General features: G+C 46.9%; 1 protein-coding gene across 9 annotated transcripts in view; it reads left to right on the forward strand.

Annotated features, from left to right (window-relative positions):
• HFM1 (helicase for meiosis 1) overlaps positions 1-23,515 on the forward strand; it is a 984,377-nt gene that overhangs the window by 226,444 nt on the left and 734,418 nt on the right. For all 9 annotated transcript variants that reach the window (XM_063939911.1, XM_063939912.1, XM_063939910.1 and 6 more), the window contains one exon: positions 2,759-2,839. In XM_063939911.1, coding sequence (XP_063795981.1) covers positions 2,778-2,839 — 62 coding nt within the window. In that variant the 5' untranslated portion in view covers positions 2,759-2,777. The remainder of the gene's footprint in view (positions 1-2,758; positions 2,840-23,515) is intronic.

Consider the following 23,515-nt stretch of genomic DNA (forward strand, 5'->3'; position numbering starts at 1 on the left):
TGGTGACACCATGGGTGTTTCAGTCGGTCTATGTGTTCCCTCCTCTTCCTCTCATCTCAAAAATATTGAGAATCATAAGACGAAAAAGAGTGCAGACAATACTCATTGTTCCAGATTGGCATCGAAGGGCCTGGTATTCAGATCTTCAGGAAATGCTCACAGAAGATCCGTGTTCCAAGACTTACTGCGGTTACGTTTGACGGCATGGTGGTTGAACACCGAATCCTAGCTGGGAAAGGTATTCCGGAAGAAGTCATCCCTACGCTGATAAAGGCTAGGAAGGAGGTGACGGCGAAACATTATCACCGTATCTGGAGGAAGTATGTATCTTGGTGTGAAGCCAAGAGTGCTCCTACGAAAGATTTCCATCTGGGCCGTTTTCTCTACTTTCTACAGACAGGAGTGGATATGGGCCTGAAGTTAGGCTCCATTAAGGTACAGATTTCGGCCCTATCTATTTTCTTTCAGAAGGAATTGGCTTCTCTTCCAGAAGTCCAGACTTTTGTAAAGGGAGTGCTGCACATCCAGCCTCCTTTTGTGCCCCCAGTGGCACCATGGGACCTTAACGTGGTGTTACGGTTCCTAAACTCTCACTGGTTTGAAACTCTTCAGACGGTTGAATTAAAATTTCTTACTTGGAAGGTGGTCATGTTGTTGGCCTTGGCATCTGCGAGGCGGGTGTTCGAATTGGCGGCTTTGTCTCACAAGAGCCCTTATCTGATTTTCCATATGGATAGAGCGGAGTTGAGGACTCGTCCTCAATTTGTGCCCAAGGTGGTTTCATAATTTCATATGAACCAGCCTATTGTGGTGCCTGTGGCCACGGGAGACTTGGATGTAGTCAGGGCCTTAAAATTTATGTAGCCAGGACGGCTCGGTTTAGGAAAACAGAGGCTCTATTTGTCCTGTATGCAGCCAACAAGGTTGGCGCTCCTGCTTCTAAGCAGACTATTGCTCGCTGGATCTGTAACACGATTCAGCAGGCGCATTCTACGGCTGGATTGCCGTTACCAAATTCGGTAAAGGCCCATTCCACTAGGAAGGTGGGCTCTTCTTGGGCGGCTGCCCGAGGCGTCTCGGCTTTACAGCTTTGCCGAGCAGCTACCTGGTTGGGTTCAAACACTTTTGCAAAGTTCTATAAGTTTGATACCCTGGCTGATGAGGACCTTGCGTTTGCTCAGTCGGTGCTGCAGAGTCGTCCGCATTCTCCCGCCCGTTCTGGAGCTTTGGTATAAACCTCATGGTCCTTACGGAGTCCCCAGCATCCTCTAGGACGTAAGAGAAAATAAAATTTTAAACCTACCGGTAAATCTTTTTCTCCTAGTCCGTAGAGGATACTGGGCGCCCGTCCCAGTGCGGACTCTTTTCTGCAAGGCTTGTATATAGTTATTGTTTACATAAGGGTTATGTTACAGTTGAAATCAGTCGTTGCCTGATACTGTTTTGTTCATACTGTTAACTGGTTGCGTATATTCCAGGTTATACGGTGTGGATGGTGTGGGCTGGTATGAATCTTGCCCTTGGATTAACAAAAATCCTTTCCTCGTATTGTCCGTCTCCTCTGGGCACAGTTCTCTAACTGAGGTCTGGAGGAGGGGCATAGAGGGAGGAGCCAGTGCACACCCATTCTAAAGTTTCTTTATAGTGCCCATGTCTCCTGCGGAGCCCGTCTATACCCCATGGTCCTTACGGAGTCCGCAGCATCCTCTACGGACTAGGAGAAAAAGATTTACCGGTAGGTTTAAAATCTTATTTTTTCCAATCCCCTTGGTTATTTACAGTAGCTGCAATCTGCTTAATCCAAGCCATATCTCCAATCTAGCATCCTACAGTACTCCAAATGTTTGGAGCCATTATCTGAGTATGAATATGCACTATGCATACTGAGCAAAAAGATGGGTGTGGACCATCCAAATAGTGAGCATGTTTATCTAAAAGATAGTTTGTTTTAGACAGGAGTATTGCATAATTACATATTGCAATCTAACCTTAGAAGTAAATTGTTTCAAATTTGATTTAATAATAATTAAGAATAATATAATAGAAAAGTTATTCCTGGTCAAACTGGCAGAATGGGGGAAGGGATGAGTGCACTGGCGTAACTCTGAAATATAAAAATTGGTCTGGTGTGAACCTCTTTATGCATAAACGCACATATTATCTGTTCCTTTAATATTGTTTATGTTATATAGTACTTTTATCCTTAACGGGGATACGGTCGTTAGGTCGACCTCTGAAGGTCGACATGCATTAGGTCGTCATGGCAATATGTCGACATGGTCATTAGGTCGACATGTACTAGGTCGACAGGTCAAAAGGTTGACATGAGTTTTTCACAATTTTTTACATTTTTGGGATTTTTTCATACTTAACTATCCACGTGGACTACGATTGGAACGGTAACCTGTGGCGAGCGAAGCGAGGCACCTTGCCCGAAGCATGGCGAGCGAAGCGAGGGGATACGATGCACTAACTGGGGTTCCCCGTCACCTTACGAAGAAAATAATGCCCAAAAAAGTTTTAAAAACCATGGCGACCTTTTGACCTGTCGACCTAGTACATGTTGACCTAATGACCATGTCGACCTATTGTCCCTGTTGACCTAATGCCTGTCGACCTTCCATGGTCGACCTAATGACTGTCGACTTAAGTTGTGTCTACCCAACGACCCATACCCCCTTCATAATAGTTTAGCAGCTTTCTTGGTTATTGATAAACAGCTAATACATCTTTTCTCTGATTGTTTTTACTATTTTAGGTCAGATATACCTTAGAACATGGATGAATTTCAACTATCACTGAAAGGTTTATTTTTTGATGGACTATCTACAGAAGAAAGGTAAGCAAGTGGCATAATGGCTTAAGAAAATGTTGATTACAACATAAAACACTGAATTATACACATATCACAGACATTATTTGTGTGTGTGTATGTATATATATATATATATATATACACACACACACACACACACACACACACACACACACACACAAATACACATATGAGAGAGGTTGAGAGTAAGGTAACAAGACGTCTTGCGTGTGCAATGTTCTATATTTCTATAGCTCAGACCTAGTAGACCACTGTTTCTTCTCCTAACCATCAAACTGTTCCTCATATCAGTCATTCTGTCCCAGCATCAGTTGTAAGAAGGTGGGGTTGGTGGAAACATGGTCACACATTGAGGTGCATAGTAAGATCATTTTTTTATGTTTAAAGGGCAGCAGAAATTCATTGCCAACATGTCGAGGTATACAGGGATAACGTCATGTCATGGAGACAGTTTTAGGTTTGGTGCACAATCACTGGGGACTGGTATGCCAACTAATGACTGCCACAAATGCTGGAATCCATTTCAAGGTGCCATCCAAAAACTTTCGCTCGTGGTGCCCTTCTCCATCACGACAAATGCACCTGCCCACAAGTCCAGGAAAGTGGTGATTTTTCTGGCCCATGAATGCATCCAGGAGCTTGGTCACCCACCATACAATTCAGACCTGGCCCCTGCATCTTCTTTGTATTCCCATAAATCAAGCGCTGAATGCATGGGATTTGTTTTGACTCACCGGAAGCTGCAGTGGAGACCTTCATCCATCATGTATAAAACATACCTGCTGGGAGGGCTGGGGGCCGGCCTTTGCGCCACTGTGACCAACCCCCTCAGTTTGTCTCTGGCTCTCAGCAGCAGCCACACCGCGCTATCGGGTAATGCCTTCATGCTGCCCCTCTGCTTGAATGGCCCTCAATCCAGCCCTAATATAGCCGCTGGCCCTAATATAGCCGCCAGCTGCTGGCCCTCCTACAATTCACCGACAGCACTGCTGCTGGAAAGCTGACATCCGTCAACTGTTACTTAAATAAAATTATAATAACAAACAACTAGAGTAGCACGTACCTTGGTGTCCCCACTTAATCTGACACTATATTTATATATATATATATATATATATATATATATAATTTCTTTGAAAGTCCGCACTCACATCAGAAAAATCCATATATAGGGGTGCTCCTCAAAAAACCCCAAAGAGAGTTTCACATATACCAGGTATCCGAGACCAAAGAGATCTCAAAAGAGGGCACTCACCAGTCCAATAAATTAAAAGGCTTTTATTAGTTCATCGCAGTCATCAATAAATAGTCGACGTTTCGACCTATAAGGTCTTTTTCAAGACAGTCACCGCAGACATCCAGTCAGCATACCAGCTAACAGCATACTGACTATGCTGTTAGCTGGCATGCTGACTGGATGTCTGCGGTGACTGTCTTGAAAAAGACCTTATAGGTCGAAACGTCGACTATTTATTGATGACTGCGATGAACTAATAAAAGCCTTTTAATTTATTGGACTGGTGAGTGCCCTCTTTTGAGATCTCTTTGGTCTCGGATACCTGGTATATGTGAAACTCTCTTTGGGGTTTTTTGAGGAGCACCCCTATATATGGATTTTTCTGATGTGAGTGCGGACTTTCAAAGAAATTATATGTGGATCCAGCAATTTGAAGCTAGGATTACCTTTGTCGAGCACCCGCTATATTTGATCACCAATGTTTTAATGTTTTTTCTTATTGCAGAGTGACTTGAGTGTTGCAACCAATGATACATCCTAGCATGCCTAGTGCTTTGGTAAACTGACACTACTGACTATTCAGCGTGTCTATTTTTAATATACGTTGTGCCTCTCATAATTTATCCATACTGGTGCCAGACCATGACAGAATTAGTGGATATTGATTATATGTTATAAAGTTCATATTTATATTGTTTTGTTTGCTTTTTTTGTTTATTCTTTGCTCTGATTTCTCTGACGTCCTAGTGGATGCTGGGAACTCCGTAAGGACCATGGGGAATAGCGGCTCCGCAGGAGTCTGGGCACAACTAAAAAAAAGCTTTTAGACTATCTGGTGTGCACTGGCTCCTCCCACTATGACCCTCCTCCAAGCCTCAGTTAGATTTTTGTGCCCGGCCGAGCTGGATGCACACTAGGGGCTCTCCTGAGCTCTTAGAAAGAAAGTATATTTTAGGTTTTCTCTGACGTCCTAGTGGATGCTGGGGACTCCGTAAGGACCATGGGGAATAGCGGCTCCGCAGGAGACTGGGCACAAAAGTAAAGCTTTAGAACTACCTGGTGTGCACTGGCTCCTCCCCCTATGACCCTCCTCCAAGCCTCAGTTAAGATTTTGTGCCCGAACGAGAAGGGTGCACACTAGGTGGCTCTCCTGAGCTGCTTAGTGAAAAGTTTAGTTTTAGGTTTTTTATTTTCAGTGAGACCTGCTGGCAACAGGCTCACTGCATCGAGGGACTAAGGGGAGAAGAAGCGAACTCACCTGCGTGCAGAGTGGATTGGGCTTCTTAGGCTACTGGACATTAGCTCCAGAGGGACGATCACAGGCCCAGCCATGGATGGGTCCCAGAGCCGCGCCGCCGGCCCCCTTACAGAGCCAGAAGACAGAAGAGGTCCGGAAAATCGGCGGCAGAAGACGTCCTGTCTTCAACAAGGTAGCGCACAGCACTGCAGCTGTGCGCCATTGCTCTCAGCACACTTCACACTCCGGTCACTGAGGGTGCAGGGCGCTGGGGGGGGGCGCCCTGAGACGCAATAAAAACACCTTGGATGGCAAAAAATGCATCACATATAGCTCCTGGGCTATATGGATGCATTTAACCCCTGCCAGAATACATAGAAAACCGGGAGATAGGCTCCGCCCCCTTATCGGCGGCCTTATCTCCTCAGCACACTGGCGCCATTTTCCCTCACAGCTCCGTTGGAGGGAAGCTCCCTGGCTCTCCCCTGCAGTCACTACACTACAGAAAGGGTTAAAAAAGAGAGGGGGGGGGCACTAATTACGCGCAGTATTAAAGATACAGCAGCTATAAGGGGAAAAACACTTATATAAGGTTATCCCTGTATATATATATAGCGCTCTGGTGTGTGCTGGCAAACTCTCCCTCTGTCTCCCCAAAGGGCTAGTGGGGTCCTGTCCTCTATCAGAGCATTCCCTGTGTGTGTGCTGTATGTCGGTACGTTTGTGTCGACATGTATGAGGAGAAAAATGATGTGGAGACGGAGCAGATTGCCTGTAATAGTGATGTCACCCCCTAGGGGGTCGACACCTGAGTGGATGAACTGTTGGAAGGAATTACGTGACAGTGTCAGCTCTGTATAAAAGACAGTGGTTGACATGAGACAGCCGGCTACTCAGCTTGTGCCTGTCCAGACGTCTCATAGGCCGTCAGGGGCTCTAAAGCGCCCGTTACCTCAGATGGCAGATATAGACGCCGACACGGATACTGACTCCAGTGTCGACGGTGAAGAGACAAATGTGACTTCCAGTAGGGCCACACGTTACATGATGGAGGCAATGAAAAATGTTTTACACATTTCTGATAATACGAGTACCACCAAAAAGGGGTATTATGTTCGGTGAGGAAAAACTACCTGTAGTTTTCCTGAATCTGAGAAATTAAATGAGGTGTGTGATGATGCGTGGGTTTCCCCCGATAACAACTGATAATTTCTAAAATGTTATTGGCATTATATCCTTTCCCGCCAGAGGTTAAGGTGCGTTGGGAAACACCCCCTAGGGTGGATAAAGCGCTCACACGCTTGTAAGGGCTCTACCCTCTCCTGAGATGGCCGCCCTTAAGGATCCTGCTGATAGAAAGCAGGAGGGTATCCTAAAATGTATTTACACACATACTGGTGTTATACTGCGACCAGCAATCGCCTCAGCCTGGATGTGCAGTGCTGGGTTGGCGTGGTCGGATTCCCTGACTGAAAATATTGATACCCTAGATAGGGACAGTATATTTTTGCCTATAGAGCATTTAAAAGATGCATTTCTATATATGCGTGATGCACAGCGGAATATTTGCCGACTGGCATCAAGTCTAAGTGCGTTGTCCATTTCTACCAGTAGAGGGTTATGGACACGACAGTGGTCAGGTGATGCGGATTTCAAACGGCATTTGGAAGCAACATGAGAAGACGCCGTATTATCAGGCGCAGTCTTTTCGTGGACAAGCGGGCAAAAGGTTCCTCATTTCTGCCCCGTGACAGAGGGAGAGGACAAAGGCTGCAGAAATCAGCCAGTTCCCAGGAACAGAAACCCTCTCCCGCCTCTGCCAAGCCCTCAGTATGACGCTGGGGCTTTACAAGCAGAATCAGGCACGGTGGGGGGCCCGTCTCAATGAATTTCAGCGCGCAGTGGGCTCACTCGCAAGTAGACCCCTGGATCCTTCAGGTGATATCTCAGGGGTACAAATTGGAATTCGAGACGTCTCCCCCTCGCCGTTTCCTAAAGTCGGCTTTACCGATGTCTCCTTCTGACAGGGAGACAGTTTTGGAAGCCATTCACAAGCTGTATTCCCAGCAGGTGATAATCAAGGTACCCCTCCTGCAACAGGGAACGGGGTATTATTCCACACTGTTGTGGTACCGAAGCCGGACGGCTCGGTGAGACCGATTCTAAATCTAAAATCTTTGAACACTTACATACAGAGGTTCAAATTCAAGATTGAGTCACTCAGAGCAGTGATTGCGAACCTGGAAGAAGGGGACTACATGATGTCTCGGGACATCGAGGATGCTTACCTTCATGTCCAAATTTACCCTTCTCACCAAGGGTACCTCAGGTTTATGGTACAGAACTGTCACTATCAGTTCAGACGCTGCCGTATGGATGGTCCACGGCACCCCGGGTCTTTACCAAGGTAATGGCCGAAATGATGATATTCCTTCGAAGGAAGGGAATTTTAGTTATCCCTTACTTGGACGATTCCCTGATAAGGGTAAGATCCAGGGAACAGTTGGAGGTCGGTGTAGCACTATCTCAGGTAGTGTTGCGGCAGCACGATTGGATTCTCAATATTCCAAAATCGCAGCTGGTTCCGACGACTCGTCTTCTGTTCCTAGGGATGATCCTGGACACAGTCCAGAAAAAGGTGTTTCTCCCGGAGGAGAAAGCCAGGGAGTTATCCGAGCTAGTCAGGAACCTCCTAAAACCGAGCCAAGTCTCAGTGCATCAATGCACAAGGGTTCTGGGGAAAAATGGTGGCTTCCTACGAAGCAATCCCAGTCCCAGTGGGACCTGCTGGACAAATGGTCCGGGTCGCATCTTCAGATGCATCAGCGGATAACCCTGTCACCAAGAACAAGGGTGTCCCTCCTGTGTTGGTTGCAGAGTGCTCATCTTCTAGAGGGCCGCAGATTCGGCATTCAGGACTGGGTCCTGGTGACCACGGATGCCAGCCTGCGAGGCTGGGGAGCAGTCACACAGGGAAGGAATTTCCAGGGCTTATGGTCAAGCCTGGAGACATCACTTCACATAAATATCCTGAAGCTAAGGGCCATTTACAATGCTCTAAGCTTAGCAAGACCTCTGCTTCAAGGTCAGCCGGTGTTGATCCAGTCGGACAACATCACGGCAGTCACCCACGTAAACAGACAGGGTGGCACAAGAAGCAGGAGGGCAATGGCAGAAGCTGCAAGGATTCTTCGCTGGGCGGAAAATCATGTGATAGCACTGTCAGCAATTCCGGGAGTGGACAACTGGGAAGCAGACTTCCTCAGCAGACACGACCTCCACCCGGGAGAGTGGGGACTTCACCCAGAAGTCTTCCACATGATTATAAACCGTTGGGAAAAACTCGACAGGTATTGCGCCAGGTCAAGGGACCCTCAGGCAATAGCTGTAGACGCTCTGGTAACACCGTGGGTGTACCAGTCAGTGTATGTGTTCCCTCATCTGCCTCTCATACCCAAGGTACTGAGATTGATAAGATGGAGAGGAGTAAGCACTATATTCGTGGCTCCGGATTGGCCAAGAAGGACTTGGTAACCGGAACTTCAAGAGATGCTCACGGAGGATCCGTGGCCTCTACCTCTAAGAAGGGACCTGCTCCAGCAAGGACCCTGTCTGTTCCAAGACTTACCGCGACTGCGTTTGACGGCATGGCGGTTGAACGCCGGATCCTGAAGGAAAAAAGGCATTCCGGATGAAGTCATCCCTATCCTGATCAAAGCCAGGAAGGATGTAACCGCAAAACATTATCACTGCATTTGGCGAAAATATGTTGCGTGGTGCGAGGCCAGTAAGGCCCGACGGAGGAAATTCAACTGGGTCGATTCCTACATTTCCTGCAAACAGGAGTGTCTATGGGCCTGAAATTGGGGTCCATTAAGGTTCAAATTTCGGCCCTGTCAATTTTCTTCCAAAAAGAACTAGCTTCAGTCCCTGAAGTTCAGACGTTGTAAAAGGGTTACTGCATATACAGCCTCCTTTTGTGCCTCCAGTGGCACCTTGAGATCTCAATGTAGTTTTTGGGTTCCAAAAGTCACATTGGTTTGAACCACTTAAATCTGTGGAGTTAAAATATCTCACATGGAAAGTGGTCATGCTATTGGCCCTGGCCTGGGCCAGGCGCGTGTCAGAATTGGCGGCTTTATCCTGTAAAAGCCCTTATCTGATTTTCCATTCGGACAGGGCGGAATTGAGGACTCGTCCTCAGTTTCTCCCTAAGGTGGTTTCAGCGTTTCACCTGAACCAACCTATTGTGGTGCCTGCGGCTACTAGGGACTTGGAGGACTCCAAGTTGCTAGACGTTATCAGGGCCCTGAAAATATATGTTTCCAGGACGGCTGGAGTCAGAAAATCTGACTCGCTGTTTATCCTGTATGCACCCAACAAGCTGGGTGCTCCTGCTTCTAAGCAGACTATTGCTCGTTGGATTTGTAGTACAATTCAGCTTGCACATTCTGTGGCAGGCCTGCCACAGCCAAAAATCTGTAAATGCCCACTCCACAAGGAAGGTGGGCTCATCTTGGGCGGCTGCCCGAGGGGTTTCGGCTTTACAACTTTGCCGAGCAGCTACTTGGTCAGGAGCAAATACGTTTGTAAAATTCTACAAATTTGATACCCTGGCTGAGGAGGACCTGGAGTTCTCTCATTTGGTGCTGCAGAGTCATCCGCACTCTACCGCCCGTTTGGGAGCTTTGGTATAATCCCCATGGTCCTTACGGAGTCCCCAGCATCCACTAGGACGTCAGAGAAAATAAGATTTTACTTACCGATAATTCTATTTCTCGTAGTCCGTAGTGGATGCTGGGCGCCCATCCCAAGTGCGGATTGTCTGCAATACTGGTACATAGTTATTGTTACCAAAAAATCGGGTTATTGCTGTAGTGAGCCATCTTTTCTAGAGGCTCCTCTGTTATCATGCTGTTAACTGGGTTTAGATCACGAGTTGCACACCAGGTAGTTCTAAAGCTTTACTTTTGTGCCCAGTCTCCTGCGGAGCCGCTATTCCCCATGGTCCTTACGGAGTCCCCAGCATCCACTACGGACTACGAGAAATAGAATTATCGGTAAGTAAATTCTTATTTTTTATTTTACAGTGAGACCTGCTGGCAACAGGCTCACTGCAACGAGGGACTAAGGGGAGAAGAAGCGAACCTACCTGCTTGCAGCTAGCTTGGGCTTCTTAGGCTACTGGACACCATTAGCTCCAAAGGGATCGACCGCATGGAACTGGCCTTGGTGTTCGGTCCCGGAGCCGCGCCGCCGTCCCCCTTACAGAGCCAGAAGCAAGAAGAAGTCCGGAAAATCGGCGGCATGAAGACTTCTGTCTTCACCAAGGTAGCGCACAGCACTGCAGCTGTGCGCCATTGCTCCTCATACACACTTCACACTCCGGTCACTGAGGGTGCAGGGCGCTGGGGGGGGCGCCCTGAGCAGCAATAAAAACACCTTGGCTGGCAAAACAATCACAATATACAGCCCCAGAGGCTATATATGTGATAATTACCCCTGCCAGAATCCTTAAAAAAGCGGGAGAAAAGTCTGCGAAAAAGGGGCGGAGCTATCTCCTTCAGCACACTGGCGCCTTTTCTCCCTCACAGCTCCGCTGGAAGGAAACTCCCTGGCTCTCCCCTGCAGTCTACACTACAGAAAAGGGTAAAAAAGAGAGGGGGGGGGGCACTAAATTTAGGCGCAGTAAATATTATAGCAGCTATAGGGGCCATAATTCAGTTAGTCCCTGCATTATATAGCGCTCTGGTGTGTGCTGGCATACTCTCTCTCTGTCTCCCCAAAGGGCTTCTGTGGGGTCCTGTCCTCTGTTAGAGCATTCCCGGTGTGTGTGCGGTGTGTCGGTACGGCTGTGTCGACATGTTTGATGAGGAAAATTATGTGGAGGCGGAGCAGATGCCTATAGAAGTGATGTCACCCCCTGCGGGGCAGACACCTGAGTGGATGGTTTTATGGAAGGAATTACGTGCAAGTGTCGACTCCTTACACAAAAAATTTTACGACATGCCAAATGCGGGACAGCCGGCTTCTCAGCTCGTGCCTGCCCAGGTGTCTCAAAGGCCATCAGGGGCTCTAAAACGCCCGCTACCTCAGATGGCAGACGCAGATGTCGACACGGATACTGATCCCAGTGTCGACGACGATGAGTCTAATCTAATGTCCACTAGGGCCATTCGTTGCATGATTGAGGCAATGAAAGAGGTTTTACACATTTCGGATATAAACCCAGGTACCACTAAACCCGTAGTTTTTCCCCCATCTGAAGAATTAAATGAAGTGTGTGAAGAAGCGTGGGCTTTCCCCGATAAAAGATTGGTAATCTCTAAAAAATTACTAATGGCGTTCCCTTTCCCGCCAGAGGATAGGGCACGTTGGGAAACACCTCCTAGCGTGGATAAAGCGCTCACACATTTGTCTAAAAAGGTGGCACTTCCGTCTCCGGATACGGCCGCCCTAAAGGAGCCTGCGGATAGAAAGCAGGAGGCGATCCTGAAGTCTGTATATACACACTCAGGCATTATACTTAGACCAGCTATTGCGTCAGCATGGATGTGCAGTGCTGCCGCTGCATGGTCAGATTCCCTGTCAGAAAATATTGACACCCTAGACAGGGACACTATTCTCCTAACCATAGAGCATATAAAAGACTCAGTCTTATACATGAGAAATGCACAGAGGGAGATCTGACCGGCTGGCATCTAAAATAAGTGCATTGTCCATTTCTGCTAGGAGAGGCTTATGGACTCGGCAGTGGACAGGGGATGCAGATTCCAAAAGGCACATGGAAGTTTTGCCTTATAAGGGTGAGGAGTTATTCGGGGATGGTCTCTCGGACCTAGTTTCCACAGCGACAGCTGGGAAGTCAGCATTTTTACCCCATGTTCCCTCACAGCCTAAAGAAGCGCCGTTTTATCAGGTACAGTCCTTTCGGACCCAGAGAAACAGGCGAGGAAAAGGCGGGTCCTTTCTGTCCAGAGGCAGAGGTAGGGGAAAAAGGCTGCAACAAACAGCAGGTTCCCAGGAGCAAAAGTCCTCCCCCACTTCTTCCAAGTCCACCGCATGACGGTGGGGCTCCACAGGCGGAGCCAGGTACGGTGGGGGGCCGCCTCAAAAATTTCAGCCATCAGTGGGCTCGCTCACAGGTGGATCCCTGGATCTTGCAAGTAGTGTCTCAGGCAGGGCCGGTTTTTGCCCTTGCGGCGCCCCGGGCAAAAGTTAGGGGCGTGGCTTAACATGGGGGCGTGGTCAGTCACGCCCCCCATTTGTAGCGCCGCTGAAAAAAAAAAGAAAGAAAAAAAAGTATACTTACTGTACCCCGCTCCTGTTTCCAGACCCTGCAGACCGGCGCCGCTCTTCTCCTCGGATCTATGGGAGAGACGTCAGTCATGACGTCTCTCCCATAGCACAGCATAAGCGCTAGAGGTCAATTATGACCCCTAGCGTCTATGCCACAATGCTGTGCGGTGCGCGATGACGTCATCGCGCACCGCACACCAAAGGTCCTCTCCATGAAGGGAAACTAGACGCTTAGCGTCTGATTCCTTTCAGAGCGGGGGAGGACCAGCGCCACGAAGGGAAACCAGACGCATAGCGTCTGGTTCCCTTCTCACAGCGGGAGGGGGGGGCACAGCGGGGGGACACTGCTGGGGCGCACACTGACAGTGGAGGATCTTGCCATGGTGCGGCGCCCTCCGGAAGGCGGCGCCCCGGGCAAAAGTCCTGCTTGCCCGTGGCAAGATCCGCCACTGGTCTCAGGGGTACAAGCTGGAATTCGAGGCGTCTCCCCCCCGCCGTTTCCTCAAATCTGCCTTGCCAACAACTCCCTCAGGTAGGGAGGCTGTGCTAGAGGCAATTCACAAGCTGTATTCCCAGCAGGTGATAGTCAAGGTGCCCCTACTTCAACAAGGACGGGGTTACTATTCCACACTGTTTGTGGTACCGAAATCGGACGGTTCGGTGAGACCCATTTTAAATTTGAAATCCTTGAACACATACATAAAAAAATTCAAGTTCAAGATGGAATCGCTCAGGGCGGTTATTGCAAGCCTGGACGAGGGGGATTACATGGTATCCCTGGACATCAAGGATGCTTACCTGCATGTCCCCATTTATCATCCTCACCAGGAGTACCTCAGATTTGCGGTACAAAATTGCCATTACCAATTCCAGACGCTGCCGTTTGGGCTGTCCACGGCACCGAGGGTGTTTACCAAGGTAATGGCGGAAATGATGATACTCCTTCAAAAAAAGGGAGTTTTAATTATCCCGTACTTGGACGATCTCCTAATAAAGGCGAGATCCAGGGAGCAGTTGTTGGTAGGAGTAGCACTATCTCAGGAGGTGCTACACCAGCACGGTTGGATTCTAAATATTCCAAAGTCACAGCTGGTTCCGACGACTCGTCTACTGTTCCTGGGAATGATTCTGGACACAGTCCAGAAAAAAGTGTTTCTCCCGGAGGAGAACGCCAAGGAGCTGTCATCTCTAGTCAGAGACCTCCTGAAACCAAAACAGGTGTCGGTGCATCACTGCACGCGAGTCCTGGGAAAGATGGAGGCTTCTTATGAAGCAATTCCTTTCGGCAGGTTCCATGCCAGAATCTTTCAGTGGGACCTGTTGGACCAATGGTCCGGATCGCATTTCAGATGCATCGGCTAATAACCCTGTCTCCAAGAACCAGGGTGTCTCTGCTGTGGTGGCTGCAGAGTGCTCATCTCCTAGAGGGCCGCAGATTCGGCATACAGGACTGGGTCCTAGTGACCACGGATGCCAGCCTTCGAGGCTGGGGGGCAGTCACACAGGGAAGAAACTTCCAAGGACTATGGTCGAGTCAGGAGACTTCCCTACACATAAATATTCTAGAACTAAGGGCCATTTACAATGCCCTAAGTCAGGCAAAACCGCTGCTTCTACACCAGCCGGTACTGATCCAGTCAGACAACATCACGGCGGTCGCCCATGTAAACCGACAGGGTGGCACAAGAAGCAGGACGGCAATGGCAGAAGCCACAAGGATTCTCCGATGGGCGGAAAATCACGTGCTAGCACTGTCAGCAGTGTTCATTCCGGGAGTGGGCAACTGGGAAGCAGACTTCCTCAGCAGGCACGACCTCCACCCGGGAGAGTGGGGACTTCATCCAGAAGTCTTCACGCTGATTGTAAATCGTTGGGAACGGCAACAGGTGGACATGATGGCGTCCCGCCTAAACAAAAAACTGGAGAGATATTGCGCCAGGTCAAGGGACCCTCAGCGGTGGACGCTCTAGTGACACCGTGGGTGTACCAGTCAGTTTATGTGTTCCCTCCTCTGCCTCTCATACCAAAGGTACTGAGAATAATAAGAAAACGAGGAGTAAGGACAATACTCGTGGTTCCGGATTGGCCAAGAAGAGCTTGGTACCCGGAACTTCAAGAGATGATCTCAGAGGACCCATGGCCTCTGCCGCTCAGACAGGACCTGCTGCAGCAGGGGCCCATTCTGTTCCAAGACTTACCGCAGCTGCGTTTGACGGCATGGCGGTTGAACGCCGGATCCTAAAGGAAAAGGGCATTCCGGAGGATGTCATTCCTACGCTGATTAAAGCCAGGAAAGATGTAACGGTAAAACATTATCACCGCATAGGGCGGAAATATGTTGCTTGGTCTGAGGCCAATAAGGCCCCAACAGAGGAATTTCAGCTGGGTCGATTTCTGCACTTCCTACAGGCAGGAGTGACTATGGGCCTAAAATTAGGCTCCATTAAGGTACAGTTATCGGCTCTGTCGATTTTCTTCCAAAAAGAACTAGCTTCACTACCTGAAGTTCAGACATTTGTAAAAGGAGTGCTGCATATTCAGCCCCCTTTTGTGCCTCCAGTGGCACCCTGGGATCTCAACGTGGTGTTGAATTTCCTAAAATCACATTGGTTTGAGCCACTAAAGACCGTGGATTTAAAATATCTCACGTGGAAAGTGGTCATGTTATTGGCCTTGGCTTCGGCCAGGCGTGTATCAGAAATGGCGGCTTTGTCATTTAAAAGCCCTTATCTGATTTTCCATATGGATAGGGCAGAATTGAGGACTCGTCCCCAGTTTCTCCCTAAGGTGGTATCTGCTTTTCACTTGAACCAACCTATTGTAGTGCCTGCGGCTACTAGCGACTTGGAGGATTCCAAGTTACTGGACGTAGTCAGGGCCTTGAAAATTTATGTTTCCAGGACGGCTTGAGTCAGGAAAACTGACTCGCTATTTATCCTGTATGCACCCAACAAACTGGGTGCTCCTGCTTCTAAGCAGACTATTGCTCGCTGGATTTGTAGCACAATTCAGCTGGCGCATTCTGCGGCTGGACTGCCGCATCCTAAATCAGTTAAAGCCCATTCTACAAGGAAGGTGGGCTCATCTTGGGCGGCTGCCCGAGGGGTCTCGGCTTTACAACTTTGCCGAGCTGCCACTTGGTCAGGGGCAAACACGTTTGCAAAATTCTACAAATTTGATACCCTGGCTGAGGAGGACCTTGAGTTCTCTCATTCGGTGCTGCAGAGTCATCCGCACTCTCCCGCCCGTTTGGGAGCTTTGGTATAATCCCCATGGTCCTTACGGAGTTCCCAGCATCCACTAGGACGTCAGAGAAAATAAGAATTTACTCACCGGTAATTCTATTTCTCGTAGTCCGTAGTGGATGTTGGGCGCCCGTCCCAAGTGCGGATTGTCTACAATACTTGTACATAGTTGTTGTTCACTAAAGGGTTACTGTTATGAGCCATCTGTTGAGAGGCTCAGTTATGTTTCATACTGTTAACTGGATATGGTATCACGAGTTATACGGTGTGATTGGTGTGGCTGGTATGAGTCTTACCCGGGATTCAAAATCCTTCCTTATTGTGTCAGCTCTTCCGGGCACAGTATCCTAACTGAGGCTTGGAGGAGGGTCATAGTGGGAGGAGCCAGTGCACACCAGATAGTCTAAAAGCTTTTTTTTAGTTGTGCCCAGACTCCTGCGGAGCCGCTATTCCCCATGGTCCTTACGGAGTTCCCAGCATCCACTACGGACTACGAGAAATAGAATTACCGGTGAGTAAATTCTTATTTTTTGGTACCTTCCTGTATATACAATATGTCCCAGGCAGGGACTAATGTGGTCGATGAGGACCTGTTGAGGATTGCTGAGAATAATTTCTTATCACTCACAGATGATGATGCTGAGAGGATCTACTTTGACCATGTGGAATTCACTGAATTACCAGCTGAAACCTCGTCTGATTTATTTACTAAGCTATTGCGAATGAGGAAACTGACTTGATATTGCATGGTCAGTTCCTGAGTGAATACCACAGGGCCAAGGTGATCCCAAGGGGCTTTAGGGTGCAAAATGTACCGACTTTGGGTAGGAGTAATCCTACGTTCTGTGCTAAGTGGTGCTCAGTCCTAAACAAGTGCTCATCTGGCCTTATTTTACTGGTTATTGAAGAGGTGAGCACTGAGCTAAAGAAATTGCGTAGTGAAATAGAAATGTTTAAGGGTCTACATCTTAAGAAACTGACTAGTAATAAAACAGAACCCTGGCTTGATCGATTGAAAAATCAGATTGATACATATCAACAGGAATTGTTACAGTTTAAGAGAAAGAAACTTGAAACAGTTAACACTGATTACAAACTACATACAGTGTACAGGTGGCTATCAGGGAATCAGAGCGAGAGTAGGGGCAGGCGACCCTTTCGTCCACGTAGATATAGAGATTTCACATATGGTGGCTTTACTTCAGCCCAATCATCATCAGATGGTGAGACCACTGACTCTAATGATGGTAGATCACGAAAACGACAACATTTTTTAGAGAAAGATTCTCATGTGTATCCCCCTTTCCAAAAAAGAGGCGGATCCGGAACCACCAAAGGCGGGGTGGGCAACACAACAAGAAGAGGTCGGCAGCCCAAGACCCAAGCCTGATATTTAATTTGTCATCTCACACATTAACGGAGGCCGAGACTGCTGTTTTGTCACTAGGTTTATCTTTCATTCCTACCGTTACACATGACCCTTTTGGTTGGACGGTTGATAATTATAGATTTGGCCGTAAGTTACGGCTTAGGGAACAGTTTGGTGACAATGTCTCACCTAGCAAGATGGATGCTCTGAAATTTAAAAAACCGAGTTACTACGACCCTGGGTCTCAGAATGCTAGTATCAAGACCTTCGTACGGATGACTGAGATTGACAAAAAAGAGGAGGTTACTATAAGACCTAGATACCATAACTTATCCAGTCAGCAGAGGGAAGCTCTTAAAGCATTGAAGAGTAATAAGAATATTACCATTCGCCCCGCTGATAAGGGCGGGGCGGTGGTAATACAGGATTGGACACAGTATGATCGTGAGATCCGACGACAGTTAGCAGATAATACTACCTATGTTAAATTGAAAGGTAATCCTACTGATAACATTAAGAGACTCATTGATACTACGGTCGATCTTGGTTTTCAGGCTGGATGGATTGATACGGATATAGTAGCCTATCTTAAAGTTGAATATCCTATTACTCCTATTCTCTATACATTGCCCAAAGTGCATAAGCGACTTGAGGACCCGCCGGGCAGGCCCATCATTTCTGCCCGGGGGTCTCTATTACAACCGCTTGCAATGTATATCGATCAGTTTTTGCAACCTCTAGTAATGAAGACCACCAGTTATATTAGAGATACCACAGATTTTTTGGATAAAATTAAGAACTTTAGCTTCCCTGATGGTGAAGTTTGGCTTGTGACACTTGACATACAATCTTTGTATACGGTAATCCCTCATAAGGAAGGCATCGATGCTATCCGGCAACATCTGATTGAGGCTGGTCATACACAGCCTCCAGTTGAATTTTTGACTACCTTGGTTGAGTTGGTACTAAAACAGAATTACTTCATGTATGGCTCTGGGTATTTTGCCCAGATCAACGGTACTGCTATGGGCTCTAACCTGGCACCGGCATATGCCAATTTATATATGGCCATTTATGAACGTAATTTTATTTATCAACAGTTTGGTCATAAATGTTTATTATATGTTAGATTTATTGACGACATTTTTCTGTTATGGTCTGGCACTAGGGACGAAGTGACTAGTATGATAGATTCCCTTAATACATTAGATGAACCCATAAGGTTTACGTGCAATATGGATTTACAGACAGTCAACTTTCTTGATGTAACTGTTTGGAGAGATGGTTGTCGACTAAGTACAACACTGTTTCGTAAACAGACGGACCGGAACACTTTGCTGCAGGCCACTAGCCAACATCCTTCCACATTGAAAGAAAGTCTTCCAATTTCTCAATTTTTGAGAGTACTGAGGATAAATTCTTCGAGTGAACTTGCCCGTGATCAGATTAATGAAATGAAAACCAGGTTTTTACAATGAGGGTACTCACCCGATACACTGGACAGATGTATTAATAAAGCATATCATCGACATAAGTATCCGAGACATACTATGCCTAATAAGGCTTCTGAGAAGAGAATGATACATGTGAGCACTTACGATCACACCTCTCAGACCACGAAAAGGATTCAGGAACGACATTGGCCACTGCTAGCTACAGACCCTGGCTTGAAATTACGTGGAATTAAACCCCCGATGTGTGCATATAGGAGAGGTCCCAATCTGCGCCAACTACTGATGCGTCCCACCATGCAACCTATTGTAGGGTCTGCATGTTGGTTACGCTCAGGAAGGACTGGTTGCTTCAAATGCAAGGGGTGTACTACCTGTAACTCGATGCTCAGTGGTAAAGATTTTCGCCACCCACATAATGGTACAAGAATACCCATTAAGCACAATTTGACATGCACTAGTGCTTTTGTGGTGTATATAATCATCTGTCCGTGTGGTCTCTACTATACGGGAATGACCAAGAGATCATTTAGGGAGCGGATGGCCAACCACAGATATTCTATTCGACAAGCCATAGAAACTGGTGCTTCTGACAAACCTGTGGCAATACATTTTCTACATGCTAATCACCAAGTTGCTTCACTACGGTGTATGGTGATTGATCATATTCCTGAACCCCTGAGGGGCGGCGACCGGGTACTTTCTTTGAAGAAATGTGAAGCTCGTTGGATCTACAGGCTTGACACCATTGCCCCACGTGGCCTTAATGAACACAATCCTCTAAATATTTTCATTCATTAGTTGGTGAACGAGAATCATAGTTTGATTCTCCTTTGTATGAGAGGCACAACAAGTGTTATGTGTTATGTGTATATCTTATACGTTTAGTGTTAAGTGTTGATAGTGTAGGCTATCTTTATATTGTTCTAGATTTTTTTCATTGGATAGTCCAGTTTCCTGCCGGGTCCTCTTCTATAGCAGTCTTAGAATACTTTTATAAATATATTTAATATACGTCTATGTAACATGTAGAGGGATCCACCTGCTGTATATACACTTGTCTGGTACCTTTTATGTTGAGCGCTCCATATAGTCGCTGTATTGGAGTGGAGTGCCTTACATTCTCTCATCTACCTCCACCTATATGGTTAATAGTGAGCTTTAAATAGATTCTATTTGTTTAAAATACTAGATAACTATGATATATAGGTGTTTTGTCTACATGCAGCAATGACATTGGCTAGGCTGAGATTTATGGCATTGATGGTTTATTATAACTATATAGTGGAACGCAGCTCGCTGTACGTGTAGAGCGCATGTGATGCGCTTCCGGCACTTCCGGGTTTGCGTTCCATGAGGATGACAGGATGTGTCTCATTAGCTGGTGAAGTGTAATAGAAGCACTTCCGGGTGTATATACTGCGCTTTTGCGTCTTCAACATTAGGTGAAATATACTGCAGCATTATTTGTAGATGCACTGTATAGTGCATCTGGTGAGTTGGTGGGTATGTATTATATGCATCTGTGAACGTTTAGATTTTGTGTCCTACGTTGTTGTTATTTGTAGTGAGCCGGTGGAACGCATATGATGCACTTCCGGTATTTCCGGGTGTGCACTGTGCGTCCCCGGCTGATGGTGGTTAGGAACAGGTGTGTATAATTGAACCTGCTGATATGTATGGTGTAACAGACCTTTGTGTTAGTGTTATCTTGTGATATACTTTATGCAGTGTTGGGGCGCCAGCATTGTCAGGTGTGGTCATTGATTATTGATGATTGTCTAATTAATGTTTGCTGTGTTGCTATATAAGGGGACCCGGTAGGCATAGTCAGTATGCTGATAGCTGGCATGCTGACTGGATGTCTGCGGTGACTGTCTTGAAAAAGACCTTATAGGTCGAAACGTCGACTATTTATTGATGACTGCGATGAACTAATAAAAGCCTTTTAATTTATTGGACTGGTGAGTGCCCTCTTTTGAGATCTCTTTGGTCTCGGATACCTGGTATATATATATATCTATATCTATATATATATATATCAACAAACTAGAGTCTAAGTGCGCTAATGGATAGTACTGTATATCATGAATAAACAGATTTAAAAGCTTCAACTTTCAGTTTTTAATACACAAAAGCCACAATGGCATAAAACATCTGTGAGCATATAAACATCTCTTTACAGAATGTATAGACAATGTATAAAAACAGTTTCTGTCAAATGGAAAATTCAAGTGAAACTTGAGATTCGTGGTAAATCTTCCTTAGTAGTATAGAATACAGATGGAATACAGTACTCGAACACAACCCAACGCGTTTCATCCCTAACTGGGACTTCCTCAGGGGTAATATCGAGTGCCAGATGTTTTTTACAGATAATCCCAAAATTGTGTAAGAAGCTCACTGAATATAAAAGCAGGCAAAAGACCAAAATGACTGGGAAAGCAGTTCAATATTATGAAGCTCCCAGTCACACAGAGTCCAGATAACAAATGGACAAATAGGTGACCCGAAAACAATGTGGTTTAAAGTCTATCACTGACTCTATAAACCAGTCCCTGATGAGGGTGAGACCGCTCAGTAGTGGGTCAACAGCCAAATAGTGTAGTGGTCATCTCAAAGTCCAGAATGACTGGGGGTGCCGTCTGACTTTTTGGTACTCTCTGTGGACTGGGAAGGCACCAAGGAGGGGATGTATGTGGAAAAAAGCATCAATACTACCTTAATGCAAAAAATTGAATAATAAAAACTAAAGCCCTTTGGGTGACCATAAATACAGGTGTGAAAGCAATTATGCATATTGGGGTGATCTACAGACCACCAGGTCAGGTGGAGAAACTGGACAAGATCCTATTGCAGGACATCACTAAAACTGCATTAAAATGAGAGGCAATAATCATGGGAGACTTTAATCTTCCTGGTGTAAACTGGGAGGTGTCTGTTGCAAGTTCCACTAGAAGTAGGGATATTCTGAATTCCTTGCAGGGAGCATCCCTCCAGAAATGAGTGAGTGAGCCTACTCTTAAAGATGCAATATTAGTCTTAATACTTGCAAATGGCGGCATAATATTTGATGTAAATGTGGGTGAAAACCTGGTATCCAGTGACCATCAAAGAGTATGGTTTAGAATTAAGACAGAGACCGACTCATCCCACACAAAAACAAAAGTGCTTTATTTTAGGAAGACTGATTTCTGCTGCGGGGTACACTGGGCTCCACAAGGATAGACCTAGGGGGTGTAGAGTAGGATCTTGATCTGAAGCACCAACAGGCTCAAAAGCTTTGACCTTCTTCCCAAGATGCATAGCGCCGCCTCCGATATCACCCCGCCTCCGTGCACAGGAGCTCAGTTTGTAGTTGGTGCTTGCAGTGCAAGCATGTGACAGGAAGAGCTGCTCAAAGCAGCTCTAGAAAAAGCTTTTTCTGAGGAAAAAAGAAGACTACAAGGGCTGCAGCAGAGGCACAGATTGTGCTGAATGTCAGTAGACATTGCCTGCTGCAGCTCCAGCTCTCCCCAGCGGCGCTGTACACACCCGAGCCCTGGTTGCCGGGTACCTACAGCGGAGGCTCAGGTTTTCTTCACGTTAGACACACACGGCTGGAGCTCTCCAGGATCGCGTGGCCGCACTTCGGGAGGTGGTAAGTGGGTCCCGCTTGCGGGACCCGGTCTTTATCGCGATCCGGCGCGGTCAGTGGGAGGCGGGCCGCACGCGCTGGCTGTGGACACTGTGGCAGTACAGGCGATCCCACTAGATCACCAGGGCATGGGCGCAGGTCAAGTTTTCTCTCTAAACCAATTCTTATATCGCCCACAGTACCCGGTGGTTTTGCCAGCAGAGGGGATAAGGCTTAGACCTGAAGCCCCAGCCCCAGGGCGCCATTTCTAGCAAGTGTTCCCGCCCTGGAGCTGCATATCTGTCTTTTCCTCACTCCCTGTCAGTGTCTGCGGCGCCATTATACCTCAGTTCACTGTTCCTGGGACTGCTTGGGCAAATCCTCCTATGTAAAGCCGCCTGGTTGTAGTTGTAGAATATCTCAAATCCAGCAACTTCCAGGATCCCAAACAGCATGGATTTACTGGAGGGAGATCATGTAAAAAAAATCTTACTGCCTTTTTTGACTGGGTGACAAAAGTAATAGATCAGGGGGGTGGGGAAGAGGCATAGATGTAGCTTATCTAGACTTTAGTAAGGCTTTTAACACTGTCCCACATGACTGTTAAATAAACGTGAAAGCTTTGGGACTGGATTCTAAAATGGTTGAATAGATAAGCTCTTGGTTGCAGGACATAAAATATAGAGTTTTGTTACATGGAGTATATTTACAGGAGAGGAAGGTTACCAGTAAGGTATTTCCCCCCAGGGATCTGTACTTGGACCAGTGTCTTTTTAATATCTTTATTGGTGACATGGCAGTGGCGGAACTAGAGAGTGGTGGGCCCCGGTGCAACAATATGCATTGGGCCCCTTCCCATATTGTAAATAAAAATGGGGCGCAGCCTCGCTAAGAAGTGGCCTGGCCACACAATAGTACCCCTAATTCAAACTATGCCACCCAGTAGTACAACCTTATTTTCAGCTCCTTATACACCTTATGACACACAGTAGTACTTCTTAAATACATCACGCCACACAGTAGTGCTCTTTTTACATGTTACGCCAAACTGTAGTACTTCTTAGACACGTAAAGCCACAAAGTAGTACTCCTTATACACGATACACCACACAATAGTGCTTCTTAGACACATTACGCAACACAGTAGTTCTTCTTAGACACATTGGGGGTCATTCCGAGTTGTTAGCTCGTTGTCGATTTACGCTATGCTGCGATTTGTTGCAAA

The sequence above is a fragment of the Pseudophryne corroboree genome, chromosome 9 (genome assembly GCF_028390025.1).
Source record: "Pseudophryne corroboree isolate aPseCor3 chromosome 9, aPseCor3.hap2, whole genome shotgun sequence".
Taxonomy (NCBI): Eukaryota; Metazoa; Chordata; class Amphibia; order Anura; family Myobatrachidae; genus Pseudophryne; species Pseudophryne corroboree.